General features: G+C 54.6%; 2 protein-coding genes across 6 annotated transcripts in view; one reads left to right on the top strand and one right to left on the bottom strand.

Moving 5' to 3' along the window:
- Window positions 1-6,911, bottom strand: part of TWF2 (twinfilin actin binding protein 2) — a 23,292-nt gene extending 16,381 nt beyond the window's left edge. Inside the window, exons 1-2 of one of the 4 annotated variants that reach the window (XM_086845336.1) lie at window positions 6,729-6,817; window positions 239-689 (exon numbers count right to left, since the gene is read on the bottom strand). In XM_086845336.1, coding sequence (XP_086701462.1) covers window positions 239-338 — 100 coding nt within the window. In that variant the 5' untranslated portion in view covers window positions 339-689; window positions 6,729-6,817. Of the gene's footprint in view, window positions 1-238; window positions 690-1,075; window positions 1,143-6,728 lie in introns of those variants that run through there. The other 3 variants (XM_086845338.1, XM_086845337.1, XM_086845339.1) reach the window with 3 other exon arrangements.
- On the top strand, window positions 6,898-14,428 carry PPM1M (protein phosphatase, Mg2+/Mn2+ dependent 1M). 2 transcript variants are annotated; one of them, XM_086845341.1, is made up of 11 exons: window positions 7,066-7,127; window positions 8,057-8,180; window positions 8,797-9,051; window positions 9,534-9,646; window positions 10,226-10,388; window positions 10,603-10,687; window positions 11,007-11,125; window positions 11,520-11,583; window positions 12,430-12,537; window positions 12,719-12,867; window positions 13,143-14,428. In XM_086845341.1, exons 3-11 carry the CDS (start codon window positions 8,828-8,830, stop codon window positions 13,285-13,287), a joined length of 1,170 nt encoding a protein of 389 aa, XP_086701467.1. In that variant the 5' UTR covers window positions 7,066-7,127; window positions 8,057-8,180; window positions 8,797-8,827; the 3' UTR covers window positions 13,288-14,428. The 2 variants fall into 2 exon arrangements, with proteins under 2 accessions (XP_086701466.1, XP_086701467.1); XM_086845340.1 differs by lacking the exon at window positions 10,226-10,388 and having other exon boundaries at window positions 6,898-7,127.

Here is a 14,428-nt window from a genome sequence, read left to right as displayed (position 1 = left end):
ACAGCAGACTTGACGAGATAGCTTGTGTGCCTGAAATATTAATAGAGAAGTCGGATCTGGAGGAAGAGCTAGAGGAGACCTCACACTGGGGATGGTCCCTCATGGCATCCCCTGCCAGGAAATCTCCAGGATACAACTCAAGAGCTGAAAAACCCATGTGTGAGGAAACCATAAAAACCAAGGGAGAGAGAGGAGCAACAGGGCGGAGGACTGAAAGGGACCCACACATCCAACTCACCCTCTGTATATGGCTTCCTGGGAAATCCTGGAACAAATAATCCAGAAACAAATCCAAGCTGGGCTACAGCCAGAGTGGATCTATTAATGCCAAGATGCATGAGATCCCTCACACTTCCTCCAGCAGGGCCAGAGACCTGTGGGCTTCAGGGGTCTCAGCTCAGCTTCTAAGTGTCTCCAAGTGTCAGATGCCAGCTTGGGAGCATGGTGGTGGTGAACCTCCATAGCACGGACACAAAACCACATGGATAACTCACTCAGGGAGGTATCAGAGGTGGGATCAAGCAAGGTGTCCTGGGCACCTGTGGTGGGTCCAGGTTTATCCACATTTCCATGAACACTTCTGGCAGCTGCAATAGCGCTTCCTGCAGCTGTAAGGTGGGAAGCTAGAGGAGATGTAAATGTGCACTGGAGAAAAATTCACCGTTCTCTCAGAAGACTGGACAAATGGGCTGGGAAAAAAAGAAATAGGATGAAACTCAATAAGAAGCAAAGTACCATAGCCAGGGAAAGGACCAGACAGGGCAGGGTCCAGCAGCTCCAGAGAAGAGAGGAGCCAGGTTAGTCACTTCGTGCTGCTGCAGGCAAAGTCGTTTGTGAAGGCACAAACAAGAGCATGACCGTGTTATCTGGTGCTGACAAGGCTGCAGGCACAGCACGAACAGCACGCCCAGGCTCAGCATCGTGCAAGGAGCAAGGCAGAGCACAGACAGCACCTGTGCCAGAGGGCACAGCGTGCAGGAGCCACCAAAGGAACTGCAGCTGGTCAGCCCAGGGAAGAGAAGGAAAATCAGGAACAGCTTGTACTGGTTTTCCAGCCAGAAACATCAAGACCCACCTTGGCACTTGGGAAATCTCATGTTGAGGTGACCAAACCCTGGGAAGGACACCAGGACATCCCTGCCCTGAAAAATGGATGTTGCTTGGGATGTTGCTGCTTTGAGGCAGTGTGAGCTCAGTAGCATCTGAGGAACCTTCTGACCTTGCCACAAGGCAGCCCTGCTGTTGATCCTCCTGGCAGACCTGGTGGGCACATGCACCCTGTGCCTCCTCAGCCACCCACACAGCCCAAAATCACCTTCAGCCACTGAGTCCTGCAGCACCTCCCTCTCCCACTTGTTTGTAGGCTTCAGATGAGTTGTCCCCTGTTCACGAGCAATCTGCATTTAGAAGCCTGATAACAGCAGGTCCCCTTGTCCCACACAGGCTCCCAGCCCAGTGGCACCTGCCACCCATTTGGGATGGAGGGCTGAGCAGAGCCAGCTGATGACTCTGGAGCACCCAGGCAGGGCAGCTCACAGTGTGGCAGGGAGGTGATGGTTGGCCAGCAGTGGCCTTTAGGTGGCCCCAACCCCACAGGCAAATGGCCAGAGGAGAACTGGAGCTGCTGGGGGGAGGGCAGGACAGTGCCACCTCTCTGGCAGCACCGACCAAAAGGTGCAGACCAAAGCCTGAATTCTCCCAGCTTAGGGAACAGCAGGGTAGCCAGATCCTTGCACCTACTGACAGACACTGCCTGCCGTCTGTCTTGACTGCCCTGTGCTGGGATGTGCCCCTTTGGATGAGTCCTCAGGAGATTTCAGTGCCGGGCTTGAAGCATCGCTCTTGTTCGAACTGCTGAACGATGGTGCTTGCGGGTACCACCCTGCCAAACACTGCTCCCAAACGGAGCCTTTTTCTGCTGTGTACAGCCCCAGCTAGCTTCTCTGAGCAGAGCTGGGCTGCAAGGAGCCCGGGGGGGAGAGAGGCAGCGATGACAGCTGTAGCCACAGCAACAGCCACTCTGTCCCCGGGGCTGCACCGTGGGACGGGGATGGAGGCGACAGCCACAGCGCCTCCCCTACACGTCCCCTCCTCCAGCCCCTCGCCCACTTGTTGGGACAGCAACAAGTTTTTGCTTGTTTGACCCTTCCCCATCGCCCCCACGCAGTGCCCAGCTCCCAGATCAATAATGCATGCCTCTGAAACAGATGCCTCTCTCAATACACCAAGTCACCTTGCCCTCCCGACAGGAAACCCGAGCCTCCGGCCATCAATCTTTCATTCCCTGGACATAATCTTCAACTCGATGCGACTGCAAGCGGCTGCTTCCCTTTCACTGTCCGGGGCACAGCGTGCCTGGGATGCAACAGGGAAACTCAGCCAAAAATCCAGCCACAAACCCAGGCAAAACTTGTCCAAGTTCCAGGGATGCTTGGCCAGACAGAAGTCAAGATGGTGATGAATAAAACATGGTTATATCTGCATTACCCACGCTTCCCCTGCCCAGGCAGCTCTGCCCAGCTCCTGGTCTGGACATGCAGGAAAGGATACAACTGCAACAGGCACAAAACATCTTTTGCTGCTGCTAAAATTCCTTCCTTTCAGTCTATCCCAGTGTAACTCCTTTACACAGTGCCTGCTCAACTTGCTTGCTGCAGAGCTTTTCTGCCAATGGACACAGTTGGCCAGTTTAAGCAGTAAGAGGATTTTATTTCTCACCATGGAAAAAATAAATATGTCCTTGCAGGGAATCTTCTCTGAGGAAAAAAGCTACAGATGTCAGAAGAAAATAGAAAGAAGGGAGCGGAGTGGGGGGGGGAAAGGGAGTAAGAGGAGAGACAAGCAAAGCTTTTCTCCCAATTTTCTGTGGGGTTAGACTGTATTCCTGCAGGATTTCACATGGACAGCTCCAGGTTCTCAGTGCAAATCCTGCCCAGAGACTTTCAGCCACCTGTCTGACACTAGACATTTGCTTCTCAACACCTCATTTTCCACGTGTGACCTGTCTTGTCTGCACTTCGCCACCTTGGATTGGAGTTATTTGTCCCTTCCCTTGCTCCAGAGTAGGCAGCACTTGCCCTGCAGGCAGCATCAGCTGGATCCTGGGGCAGAGTGGTGCAGCACACATGGTCCATCCTTGCCTGCAGAAGCTGCTGGTTGCTGTTCCTTCTCTCCGCCCAGTAAAGCCACCAGCAGAGCACTGGTCTGTGCATTGGAGGGGGCAGGCACCCAGGGACAGACCCTGGCCACGATCTCACTGCATTTAGTCTCTCAGTGCATATTTTCCAAAGGATTTCCTCTATCCCACCACTTTATGTGCTTGACTTCAAGGGGTTTGAAGGGCATTTATCTGCTCTTCCACCGGTGCTGCCATTCTGGCCATCCTGGTGTACCCTCCACTTGGATATGAACCATACCCCCATCAGGCATCAACCTCCAAGGTGGCCCCAGAAGAGAGACTGGGTCTGGCTCCTCAAAAATATCCTTGCAGCAGCCCAGTGCCCTCTGTTCCCCATGCGTAAAAAGGGCCAGGAACCAGCCAGCCCTTCTCCTACTCTTTGACTGATGGCACCTTGTGACATGTCTCTGGTTAGGAGCTGCCCTCAGCATGCCAAAGCTGCCCCCCAAATTTGTGCATCCAGGTGCCTCAGGAGCCAATGCTGCCTCCCAGCACAGCCAAAGGAGAGGGGCTAAGGATGTGGTAGATGGGCAGAGAAGATCCTTCCTTCTTCTCTCTAGAGAGCCAGGAAGCTGCCTGCTTTCCACAAAGACTTTTGCAGACCCAGTAGCTCCTGGGTCCCAGCTCAATGCTCTTTTTTTACCACCTGACAGCATTCCTCCCCATGTGCACCATGGTTATGCTTCTCCCAAAGCAAACATCCATTCCTACCAGATGTGTTCCCAAAGCAAGATCCAGACTTGGGACAAAGTGGCAGCTCAGCTGTGGATGGGAGCAAAGGTCCTCACCCATCCCCAGATCTTGCCACCTCCCCCAGAAAGAACAGGCACCAAACTCTATTTTTGGGTTGAAGAAACAAAATGTATTTGATTTCTCTACTTTCTAGATGAAAAAAAATACCCTCTAAAAGACTTTTTCTCTCTACCCAGTGGTCTTGAAAGAGATCCCAGAAGCAACTGAAAGCAGATGACCTCCCACCAGCATCAAAGCCCCGGTTCAGCATTGCCTTCCCAAGGTTCTAAGCTCAGGCAGCAAATGCTGTTCCAATCTAATGCTACTCCGAGCAAAACAGAGACTGCAAAAACACTCAATGAACCCTCCCAGCTGTAGCTAAAAAGCAGGTTTCCAGCCCCAGGAAGCCCACAGCAACCTTTGATAGCTTCCAACCGCCTCCCCAGCCTGGCAGTCTCCATGGCAGCCTGGTTTTCTTGCCAGCACCTTCAAGAGAGCTGCCTGGGATACCTAAAAAAAATAATAATTAGCCCCTTGTCCCTGCAGGAAAGGCTCAGGCCTGACTGCAGTCCCTGACCCCCCAGCTCTCATTGCCATTGCTTCCCCTCCATCTGTTTCTCCCCAAAAGCTGGGATGACGTGGGAGTATCGCAGCAGGAGGCTGCTCCGGGGGTTCCCCACCGCCACCTCACCCTGCCTCACACAGATCTAGCACAGTGTCAAGCAAAATCCTTCGCCAGATTGTCTGCAACCTCCTCTAAGCCAGCCACGGAATCTGATCATAATTCCCCTGGGAGCAGATGTCTTCCTGAAAATATGGGAGAAATGGGAATGAAAAAACAGAACACGCTGGGTGCACACAAAGATAACAAGGCTCCAGAAACCAGGAAGATGTGAATAATCCCTCATCCTCAGCAAACAACAGACCTCAGTGCTTCAGCAGAGGGGATGAAAGCAGCACTGGAATTGCTGTTCCTCATTCGATATGGAATCTGCTCTTTGCTGAGCAAACAGAATAATTCAACCACTGTGATGGGGTGGGGCAGACTGAAATATCCAAAACCCACCTCAGGAGGGGGTTCCCTTAAAGACTGGAGCACCCCAGTTGTGCATCACAGGTGTTGGAGAGAGAGATTTGAATTCAGAGAGGAAATAGCAGCTTCCTGGAAGAGAAACGGCGCAACAGGGCATGGAGAGATGTCCAAGATGCTACAACAGCAAGACCACCCAATACAAGCTATTTTCCATAACCACGGGGAGGTTTTTACACCACCCCCAGCACAGGAATCTGCTGTCAGAATCATCAGGTCCCTGCCCACCCTGCACCGCTGCAGCTCCCTGGGGGAAGTCGAGTCCCTTCCCCTTTCCTGCTGACAGGGCACCTCACGTCACACCCCACGGTGACTCCCAGCACCGGGCACAGTTTGCCAAGCAGTGGGCAACCAAGGTCAGCGAAGGTCAGTGCTCCTAGAGAAACCCAGGCTGGCACATCTCCCTCCCTGGCAGCTGCAGGGTGCCAGGAAGGACAGCACCAGCAGCACAGGAGCAGCCGGGCATGGCCAGTGAGCAACAGGCAGCAGCCTCCAGGGCACACAGTGCAACAGGCCCTGCCTGCCCAGACCCCACAGACAGCTCTGCAGAGAGGGGCCAGCACACCCAGAGCTCAGGTGGGTGCAGGGGTCCATCCTGCTGATTTTTAACTTTTTTAATTATTGTTCCAGTTTTACACAACAAGGAAGACTTAATTAGAGCCTGAACTTCAGGATCTCAGCTTAAACCAGAGGCAATGAACCTGAACACAAATACCATCAACGACCACCAGCTCTCCTGAGCAAGAAGCAGGAGAAACATCTAAGCATCATTGCTGGCGACTCTCCAGAAGAAACTGGAGGGGAAGGATGTTCTCGACCACGCTGGAGGAACAAGGATGCTCATGCCATGAAGGACCAGCAGGCACAAATTCCCAGCCCGGCACAAAGGTGCTAACCGGAGAGAGCTGTGAGGCCAATGTCCCAGCTCCCTCCCGGGACACGCTGCGGGATGGATTCACACCCGACCGCACAGAGCAGGGCTCCAGGGGCAGCTGCTCTCACATCCCTGCTCGCATATTGATTCGGTTACATAAATTATGCAGCACCTCTACTCCTGATTAATACTGCTAATTGAGCTGGCAAGGCGGGGGGCAGGAGGGAAATACCGTGAGGACACACAGTCAGTCATGCACTAAGCACACTCAGAAATGCAGAAGCCGTCGTGTCGGGGTGCTGGCTGGGTCCTGTGGGGAGCGGGCGGAGAAATCGGGAAGCAGGAATTCACTGGGGCTCTCCGCAGCTCCTCTGGGCTGGGGAGCAGCCGCGGCCGAGCATCCCCGTAGGCAAGGGAGCGGTGGCCGGGGCTGTGGCCAGGCAGATGTGCGTGACACATCTGTCCGAGCACGTCGCGGCGGGTGCTGAGCATCAGCCCAGACAAAGGATGCGGGAGAGCCCCGCACCCGCCGCACCCCGGGGCCAGACCCCCCTCCCGCACCTCCTCCCGGCACCCAAACGCTCCGAGCCTGACTCAGTGTCCCCCTCCCCCGCAAACCGCAGGAAACCCGCCGGCTCCTTCGGGAAGCTTCATCTTATCGCCCCCATCGCCGCCGCTGTCGCGACACCGCCCGGAGCCCGCCGCGGCGGGGCCGGGGATGCGCGGGGCGCGGCCCCGGGGGTGCCGATGGCGGGGGGCGCAGCGGGGCAGCCCGGCCCGGGGCGGGGGCCGAGCAGCGGGGCAGCCCCCGCTATGGGGCGGGGGGACACGAGCGCTCGGCGGGCGCCGCTCACCGTGGATGCCGGTCTGGTGAGTCATGGCTCCGCTCGTCTCCGCTCCGTTCGGCTCCGCCGCGTCCCGGGCAGGAAACGGCTGGGCAGGCAGCACCGCCCGTTCCGGAGCGCGGGGCCGCTCCGCTCCGCACCGCCCCGGGGCGGGACCGCGGCCGGGGCCGGGAGGAGCCGCACCTGCCCCGCCATGTCGGGCGAGTGGCTGCGGCGCTGGCGGAGGGGCGGCCCCGCGGAGCGCCCCGGCGGAGCCCCGGCACCGGGGCCGGGCCCGCCGCCCCCCGCCCTGCGCTACCGCCGGCCCAAGTTCCTGCCCGGCGGCGGCGAGGAGGCCCCGCGGGGCGGGCGGGCCGTGAGGGGAGCCGGGCCCGAGCGGCCGCTGCCCTGGGGCGCGGGATACGCCGAGTGAGTGGGGCCGGCAGCGGGGCCGCTCCGGGAGGGGCTCCGGGCGGGGTTAGGGGCGCTCCCGGGGTGCTGATACCGGGAATAGGGCTGGTTTAGGGGGTGGAGGGTGCGGGGCGGCCTTAGGGGACTCCTGGCAGGGGGCCGGGGCGGTCCCACCCCGCCTTGCCCTTGCTGCCCCCTCAGCTGCAGCCGCCCTTGCCCGGAGTGGCCGCCCGCAGGCACAGATCGCCCTCCTGAACTTTCTGCGGGCGAGAAGAGAGCGGGTTCCTGCTCCTCAGGAGGTTTGAGTGGCGGTGAATCCTCCAGCCCCTCTCGGTTCCTGCCGGGGGCGGCGGAGACACCCCTGGCCACCCCTGCCAGCCGCAGGGCCCGCACCAGGGCTGGGACAAGTGTCCGGGACAGCCCCGAGAGCAGCACCGCTCTTAACAGTGTCTTTGAAAAGGAAGGGGAAGACCACATTTTTCTTGGTTTGCTGTTTTGAATGGCAGAGGGGATGGACCAGGCAGAACTCCAGCCAGGAGCTGTCCCCACGTCGTGGCCAGAACCACATCACGACCCCACGGTGCTGGGATGGCACAGCGTGAAATGCGAGGAGAGCTCGCTCCCATCCAGGGACAAACATTACCCAGGCTGGAAGGAAAAGCAAGGGTGGTGGTTCTGCAAATGCACTGTGTCAACAAGGAAATGGCACGGTGTGGGCTGCTGACGAGGGCTGCCTGAGGCCAGGGTGCAGGTCACTGTGTCCCCAGCTGGGCTTTTCCCTGCTGCACATCCTGATTTACTATTTCAGTCATCAGCAAAGAGATCCTTGAGTTTGAAAAGGGAGCAGGGAGGATGGGGCTGGAAAGGATGGGCAAGGTGCAGCTGTTTGCAGGGGCTGCAGAGCAGAGGTGCAGTGTGTCTCCACACCTTACCTGGAGTGTTTGCAGGGTTATCAATGCCGAGAAGTCAGAGTACAATGAGGACCAGGCAGCCTGCTGTCAGATCTCTGTCCGGAGGAGAGAGCCAGGCCTGGAGGAGGATGAGGAATGGCTGATCCTGTGCTCCACGCAGGTATTGCCCCCAGGCAGGCTGTGCTCACCCTGCTGCCAGCCTTTTGCTGCCACCCAAGGGCGCAGGTTCAGGAAACAGGATTGCTCCATCAGTCCTACGTGCCCACGTGCCAAAACCCTTCCTTAGATGTGTTCAGGTGACCAGTGTACTCTGTGGCAGGCAAATATGTAGCTCTGCTCATAAATTCCTGCTTCCTTGGCCCATGACTTGCAGCATTTGAGGTCATCCAAGGCCTTGGTGCCCTCAGTTTTCCTGTCTTCCCTGTGCTTTCAAGGGCCAGTGTGTCTTGCCATCACTTGGGCAGCAGCATGAGCTGGGCACACAGGATGCTCTCACCAGGCTCTGCCTCACTTCTTGTGAAATGGCCCCATCTCCCCTAATACAGCACACAAGAGTGTGTGGTGCAAATCCAGGTGCCCAGAGCTCAGATGATGGGTCTGGCAGAGCAGCACGTGGGCATCGCTTAAGTTTGAGCTGCACCGGAGATTTACCAGTGGCAGGGAAAGGTAGCTGGGGTGGAAAAGTCAGGCAAAACACATATAGAGATATCCTGGCTATGAGCCTGCCATCTGTACAACCTCTTCAGCCCCTGTCTTGTCCCACTTCCCTACTGCAGTTTCTGACTGGTCACTACTGGGCGCTGTTTGATGGCCACGGTGGCCCAGACGCTGCCATCATCGCCTCCAACTATTTGCACTACTGCATCAAGCAGAAGCTGGAGGAGATTGTGGGAGGCATCACCGAGGCCCAGCCTCCCATGCACCTCAGCGGACGCTGTGTTTGTGACAGTGACCCCCAGTTTGTGGAGGAGAAGCACATCCACGCAACAGACTTGGTGGTGGGAGCCCTGGAGAATGCCTTCCAGGAATGTGTGAGTACCCCATGCAGGGCACCAGCCCTGCTGGCCCAGGCAGCCAGTCTGTCCTTCCCTGAGCTCAGGCTCTGCAGTCCTGCTGCTCACTGAGTAGGCTGGGGCATTGGGCCAAACCTTTCAATGTGCTGAGATCAGGCTGGGTCAGACCCCAAGGCCTGCCTCAGAGTTGTATGTTGGCAGTGCTGAGCCAGAGCACAGCTACAGTAGCCCTGTACAATTCAGTAGGGCACGAGGGTGGTTGTTAACACCACTCATACAGCACATACAGGTCTGAGCTCTCCCCATCATCCTCCTAAAGCATCCATACTCCAGGAACAGCAGCTGTGTAGGCTGTACAGAAGCAACATTGTGTGTTTGCTGGTTTCCTTTGGCCCACCCACAGTCAGTTTTGGTTCTGGATTGCTGCTGGGAGGGATGAGACAGTGTGTAGAAGCAGCAGCCCAGATCACACCAGTCTCCAAAATTGTTGAAACCAACAGGATGAAGTCATTGGCCAGGAGATGGAAGCTACGAATCAGACAGGAGGTTGCACTGCTCTGGCTGCCCTTTATTTCCAGGGAAAGCTGTATGTGGCCAATGCTGGGGACAGCAGGTGAGTCATAATGAAAGGGAGAAGTTGCTGGGGATGAGAGCTGAGAGTTAAGCAAGTTTTCCAGCATCTTACTGTCCTGGTTTCAGCTGGGACAGAGTTTTAGAGAACGCTGTTGAAAACCCACTGATGTTTAAGTTGTGTGAGCACTGCTCAGCAACAGTCAGGGACTTTTCAACTTCTCACCCCACCAGCAAGGAGGTTTGGGGGCACAAGAAGCTGGGAGGGGACACAGCTAGGACAGCTGTCCCCAAATGACCCAAGGGATGTTGCAGACCACATGGCACCATGCCGAGTGTGTGAACTGAGGGGAAAGGTGGCCTGGGGCCACTGCTGGGGAAGTGGTTGGGCATCAGTCAGCAGGTGGTGAGAACTGCACTGTGCATCAGTTGTTTTCTATATTCTAATTAGTTTCTCATTGTGATTTTCCCTCCATTCCTGTCCTAATAAACTTTCTTTTTCTCAACCCACAGATTTTACTTTCCTTTATCCCAATTATCTCACTGGGTGGGGGGGAGTGAGTGAGTGGCTGTGTGGTATTTAGCTGCCAGGTTAAACCAGTATTCTGATTTAATCCTACAGACAGTAAATGTGCAGCCCAGCCATCCCCCCTCCTGCCTGGCATGGGACCTTTTGGAAGAAAGGTGCTCACATGCCTTCTGGAACAGTTTTGGGATTTCAAGGGACTAAAGCTGCCCAGACACAGCATTGGGGTGGTAATGCAGCAGTACACTCAGCCTGGCAGGTATTTAGAAGTGAAGGGTGATTTCCCTGTCTTGGCTGTGGCCCCCCATTCCTCTAACAGTGAGCTTGACCACTGTCAAACCAGGCAAGCACAGTTTTCTGCTGCAAGACTGCAATTGCAATGGAGTTATCTGACATGCAGTGGCATTTTTTAACAGTTTTGGGTGCACAGCTATTCTCTGGCCCAGCTGAGCTTTGCCTCTTCCCCCTTGTAGGGCAATTCTTGTCCTGAAGGACAACATTGTGCCCATGAGCAGCGAGTTCACCCCTGAGTCAGAGAGGCAGCGAATCCAGCACTTGGTGAGTGACTCCTTCCACACATCAGACAATCCAGCTGCAAGCATCCCACTGTGCCAGAGAGGGCTTGTGGCAAGAGGACCCCCAGCTTTCCTTGAAGGCCACTGTGTGGTCATGTCAGCTGGCAGCAGCCAGGGAGGCTGAAGTAGAAATTCAGCCACCAGTCTTTAGTATGAGAGACGTTCATGTCCTTATTGGAACATGCTTTCCCAAATCTCCGTTCTGCTGCTGGGAGTACCAGTCCTGAGGCAGAAGCAAGTCTGGTGCCCTACTCCACTGGAGCAGAACCTGTCCATGTTCATCCCTCTGTTCCCTCCTACAGGCTTTCCTTTTCCCCAAGCTCCTGGATGGTGAATTCACCCGCTTTGAGTTTCCACGGAGGTTGAAGGGAGATGATGTGGGCCAGAAAGTCCTGTACCGGGATTACTTCATGGAGGGCTGGTGAGTCTCTTCTGCCTGAGGGCAAGGCTGCAGCACAGGGCAGCTTTACCTGCTCACACCAATGGGAAATGAAGGGAGATGGGGCACATCTGCTAGTGAGAGCAGCAGCACAACAGTAGGGAAGGATGCTGTGAGCAGCTCCCTCCAAAGGACCAGGGCCCTGGCAGGGCAGTTAGAAAATGGTCAGGATGGTCCTTCTGGCATCCACCGCAGTGGGGCTGGTGCAGGTACAAGCTGGGGAGGAAGGGCAGAGTGAGGATCACCTTGCCCCATCCTCAGTGAGCTGCCTTTGTGTGGACACCACAAGGGTTCAGTCAGTCAGAATGCTCTGGCTGGAGTACTTGTACTATCAAGTCAGACAAATCCCAAACCAACAGTGAATTCTCTGTTCCAGGGGGTACAAGACGGTGGAGAAAGCTGATCTCAAGTATCCTCTTGTCCATGGTCACGGGAAACAGGTAGCTTAATGCTTTACACACTGGGAAGGCACAGGCACACTTCTGGGGTCCTCAGTGTCCCTGTCACTCATGTCACACTCCAGGGCACTACAGCACACCTGGAGCTCTGGTGTTCTCCAGCACAGCACAGTCCCACAGCCCAGATACAGCTTCCTTTGCTGCCTGGCTGGTGTAACCCAGAGCACCCTCCTCCAGAGTAGAGCAGAGCAGACAGCAGCCCTGAGGGAACCTGCCCTTTTCTCATCTCCCCTTGCACACAAGAACTTGATTCAGATGAGAACTTCATCAGCTCCCACTTGGGACTGTGTCCTTTAGCTCTACGGCCTTTCCCACAAGCTGTCCTCGAGGAAAGGCTGACAAATGAGCCTGGAGAGGGAAGGAGGAGGTAGGGAGAAGCAGTGATTGCAGCCATCCCGCATCAGCCTGCTGGGGTTGAGCAGAAAGTCCCCTCACCTCCCCCAGCAGTACAACCCACATGCCACCCTGTTTACCGAGTCAGTGCAGAACCTCCTTTGCCAGGACAAATGGACACCCCCAAACCAACCCAAATGTCTTTCTTGCCACCTTAAGCCAAGAGCAGATGCTACCACGGGCTTCCTGAGGTCTGCAGAATTACCCAGAGCACATGTACTAACTCCAGAGCCATTCACAGTCAGGCTGTTTCCACACTCCCATCAGGCCATTGGTCCTGATCATTCCTCCACCTCCAAAGTCTCTAGAGGCTGCTCTGGGTGATGCTTGGAGAAAGGTCCTAAAGCAACAAGTCAGTCAGGACAAGCCACACATCAGCCTTTAAAGGCACCACACCCCAACGTTTCAATCCTGTTTTGCTTTATTTGGGGCCAGGCTCGCTTGCTGGGGACTCTGGCTGTCTCTCGAGGCCTGGGGGATCATCAACTCAAGGTCATCGACACCAACATTGAAGTCAAACCCTTTCTCTCCTGCATTCCTAAGGTCAGTCACAGCAGGTGGGAATTAAACAAGCAGCTCCTCTATAGCAGGGGAGAGACTTGGCTGGTCTCAGCATTTCTCCAAGCACCCTGGTCCCAGTGTGTCATCTCCCAAGGGAAGTCTCATCTCCCTGAGCCCTCTGTTACATTGCAGGAATTGTCAGATTTACTCCTCTGCTTTTCAGGTGAGTGTATTTGACTTTGCTCTGCACGACGTTAAGGAAGACGATGTCCTCATCATGGCAACTGATGGCCTTTGGGATGTCCTGTGCAACGACGAGGTGGCCCATGTGGTCAGGAGCTTCCTTGCAGAAAACAGGACAGATCCTCAAAGGTAATACCAGCTTTACCTTTGTTTTCCCTTCTAAAGAACCTGGTCAGACCTAAAGCAGGCTGAGATCCCACTGCTTCCAGGTCAGCTCTGGCATGACCACTCTTTTCTGTGATTTTGAAAACGGCCTGCTGATCTGTCCTCATCCTAAAGTAACAATTATAAACCTGATGTCTTAAACAACCTTGTTACTTTGACAACATAAAGCCACATCTCAACGTCGTACTTAAGAGGAATAGTTGTTGTATTAGCCCAACCTTGCATTTTTTTACCCACAGGTTTTCAGAACTGGCCAAGTGCTTGGTATGCAGAGCAAGGGGAAAGAAGAGAGGCCATCAGTGGATGCTGGATGACAGCCACGAGGCATCGTATGATGACATCTCTGTATTTGTCATCCCTCTGCACAACAGGGAAGAGGAATGACTGTCAGGATGACACACAGCATCCCTGTGTTCCCTTACTGAGGTGCCATTCAGCATCAGCCTCAGACTGAGGATTTCTCCTGCACACTTGTTCGCTCTCTTCCAGCAAAACCATTTGCAGTGGAACCTGAAATGCACTTGGCACAGGATGAACAAGATTAGCTCCTTAACAACATGCAGGAGAAGCACAGTGGGCAACAAATCACTCGCCTTTCTCATTGTTGGACCAAGGAGAACCTGCAAAAGGGGTCATGCAAGCCAAAGGGCACTTTTTCTTTGCGGTACAGTGACACTCAAATCCATATTTCTACTGATCCCTCTCCCTTTTAAATACTGAACAATAAGGATCAATTGAGATCCAGCCAGTCTGAAGAGCTGGCTTTTAATCAGACTTGAACTAAGCTGAACTGGATGCATAAGCTAAAGCATCTCTCGTATCCGTTTGCTGTAACGTGAGATGTGCTGAAAACCTGGGAGCTGCTGCCAAGCACAGCTGTGCCTATGGTATTGGAATGCTGGAGCAGTAGCCCAGACCTCTTAAGACATTTGCCATTTGTAGGCAGCAACACCTCAAACCCAGAAGATGTAGCCAGGTGAAGCTTCACCCTGGTGTACAGAAGCCTCCTGTGCAACGATACGTGCCTTACTCTTATTTAAGAACACTGAAGTGTATTAATAACACGGTGTACAGATTTCTAACAAATCTTAACGCACACTTGCTGACGCCTTCTCTGTTCAGGTCATTTCTGACAGCAAAGCAGGTTTTGTAGCAGCAGCACTGATGAGAACCAAGGTGTTTCAGTGCATCAGCTGATTCAGTAGAAGAGCTCCAAGTAAAATAAAACCAGTTTGTTGCAATTTGTCTGCAGTGCTGAATCTCAAGCACTTACTCCAGCAGAAACACGGTGCAGTAGACATGCCAGAGTTGTCTTAAACTCTGAGGATGTGCTTCCCAACCTGTTTATTAGCCAAGCAAATTCGGGTCTGGACAAGCTTCCCATCTCCCTGAGTCCCCACTTTGTTTTTCATTATTCATTACACAGATTCCAGGATTCCAGAGAAGCAGCCAAACCCCAGTGTGTGTTTAAGTTCCGCAAGGATGGAAGTCCAAATAAAAGTACTTTTGTTTTTTTCCCCATGCA

The sequence above is a fragment of the Cyanistes caeruleus genome, chromosome 11 (assembly GCF_971803275.1).
Source record: "Cyanistes caeruleus chromosome 11, bCyaCae1.hap1.1, whole genome shotgun sequence".
NCBI classification, from domain to species: Eukaryota; Metazoa; Chordata; class Aves; order Passeriformes; family Paridae; genus Cyanistes; species Cyanistes caeruleus.
The sequence above is the reverse complement of the archived record's forward strand: the minus strand, read 5'-3'. Positions and strand labels throughout refer to the sequence as shown.

What these genes read in the sequence shown, in the direction of transcription:
- PPM1M (XM_086845340.1), top strand. Translation starts at nt 6,913, where the DNA reads ATGTCGGGCGAGTGGCTGCGGCGCTGGCGGAGGGGCGGCCCCGCGGAG. An exon ending in AGAATGCCTTCCAGGAATGT is followed by an intron (nt 9,052 to 9,533) that starts GTGAGTACCCCA and finishes TGAAACCAACAG; the next exon opens with GATGAAGTCATTGGCCAGGA. An exon ending in AACAGGACAGATCCTCAAAG is followed by an intron (nt 12,868 to 13,142) that starts GTAATACCAGCT and finishes TTTTACCCACAG; the next exon opens with GTTTTCAGAACTGGCCAAGT.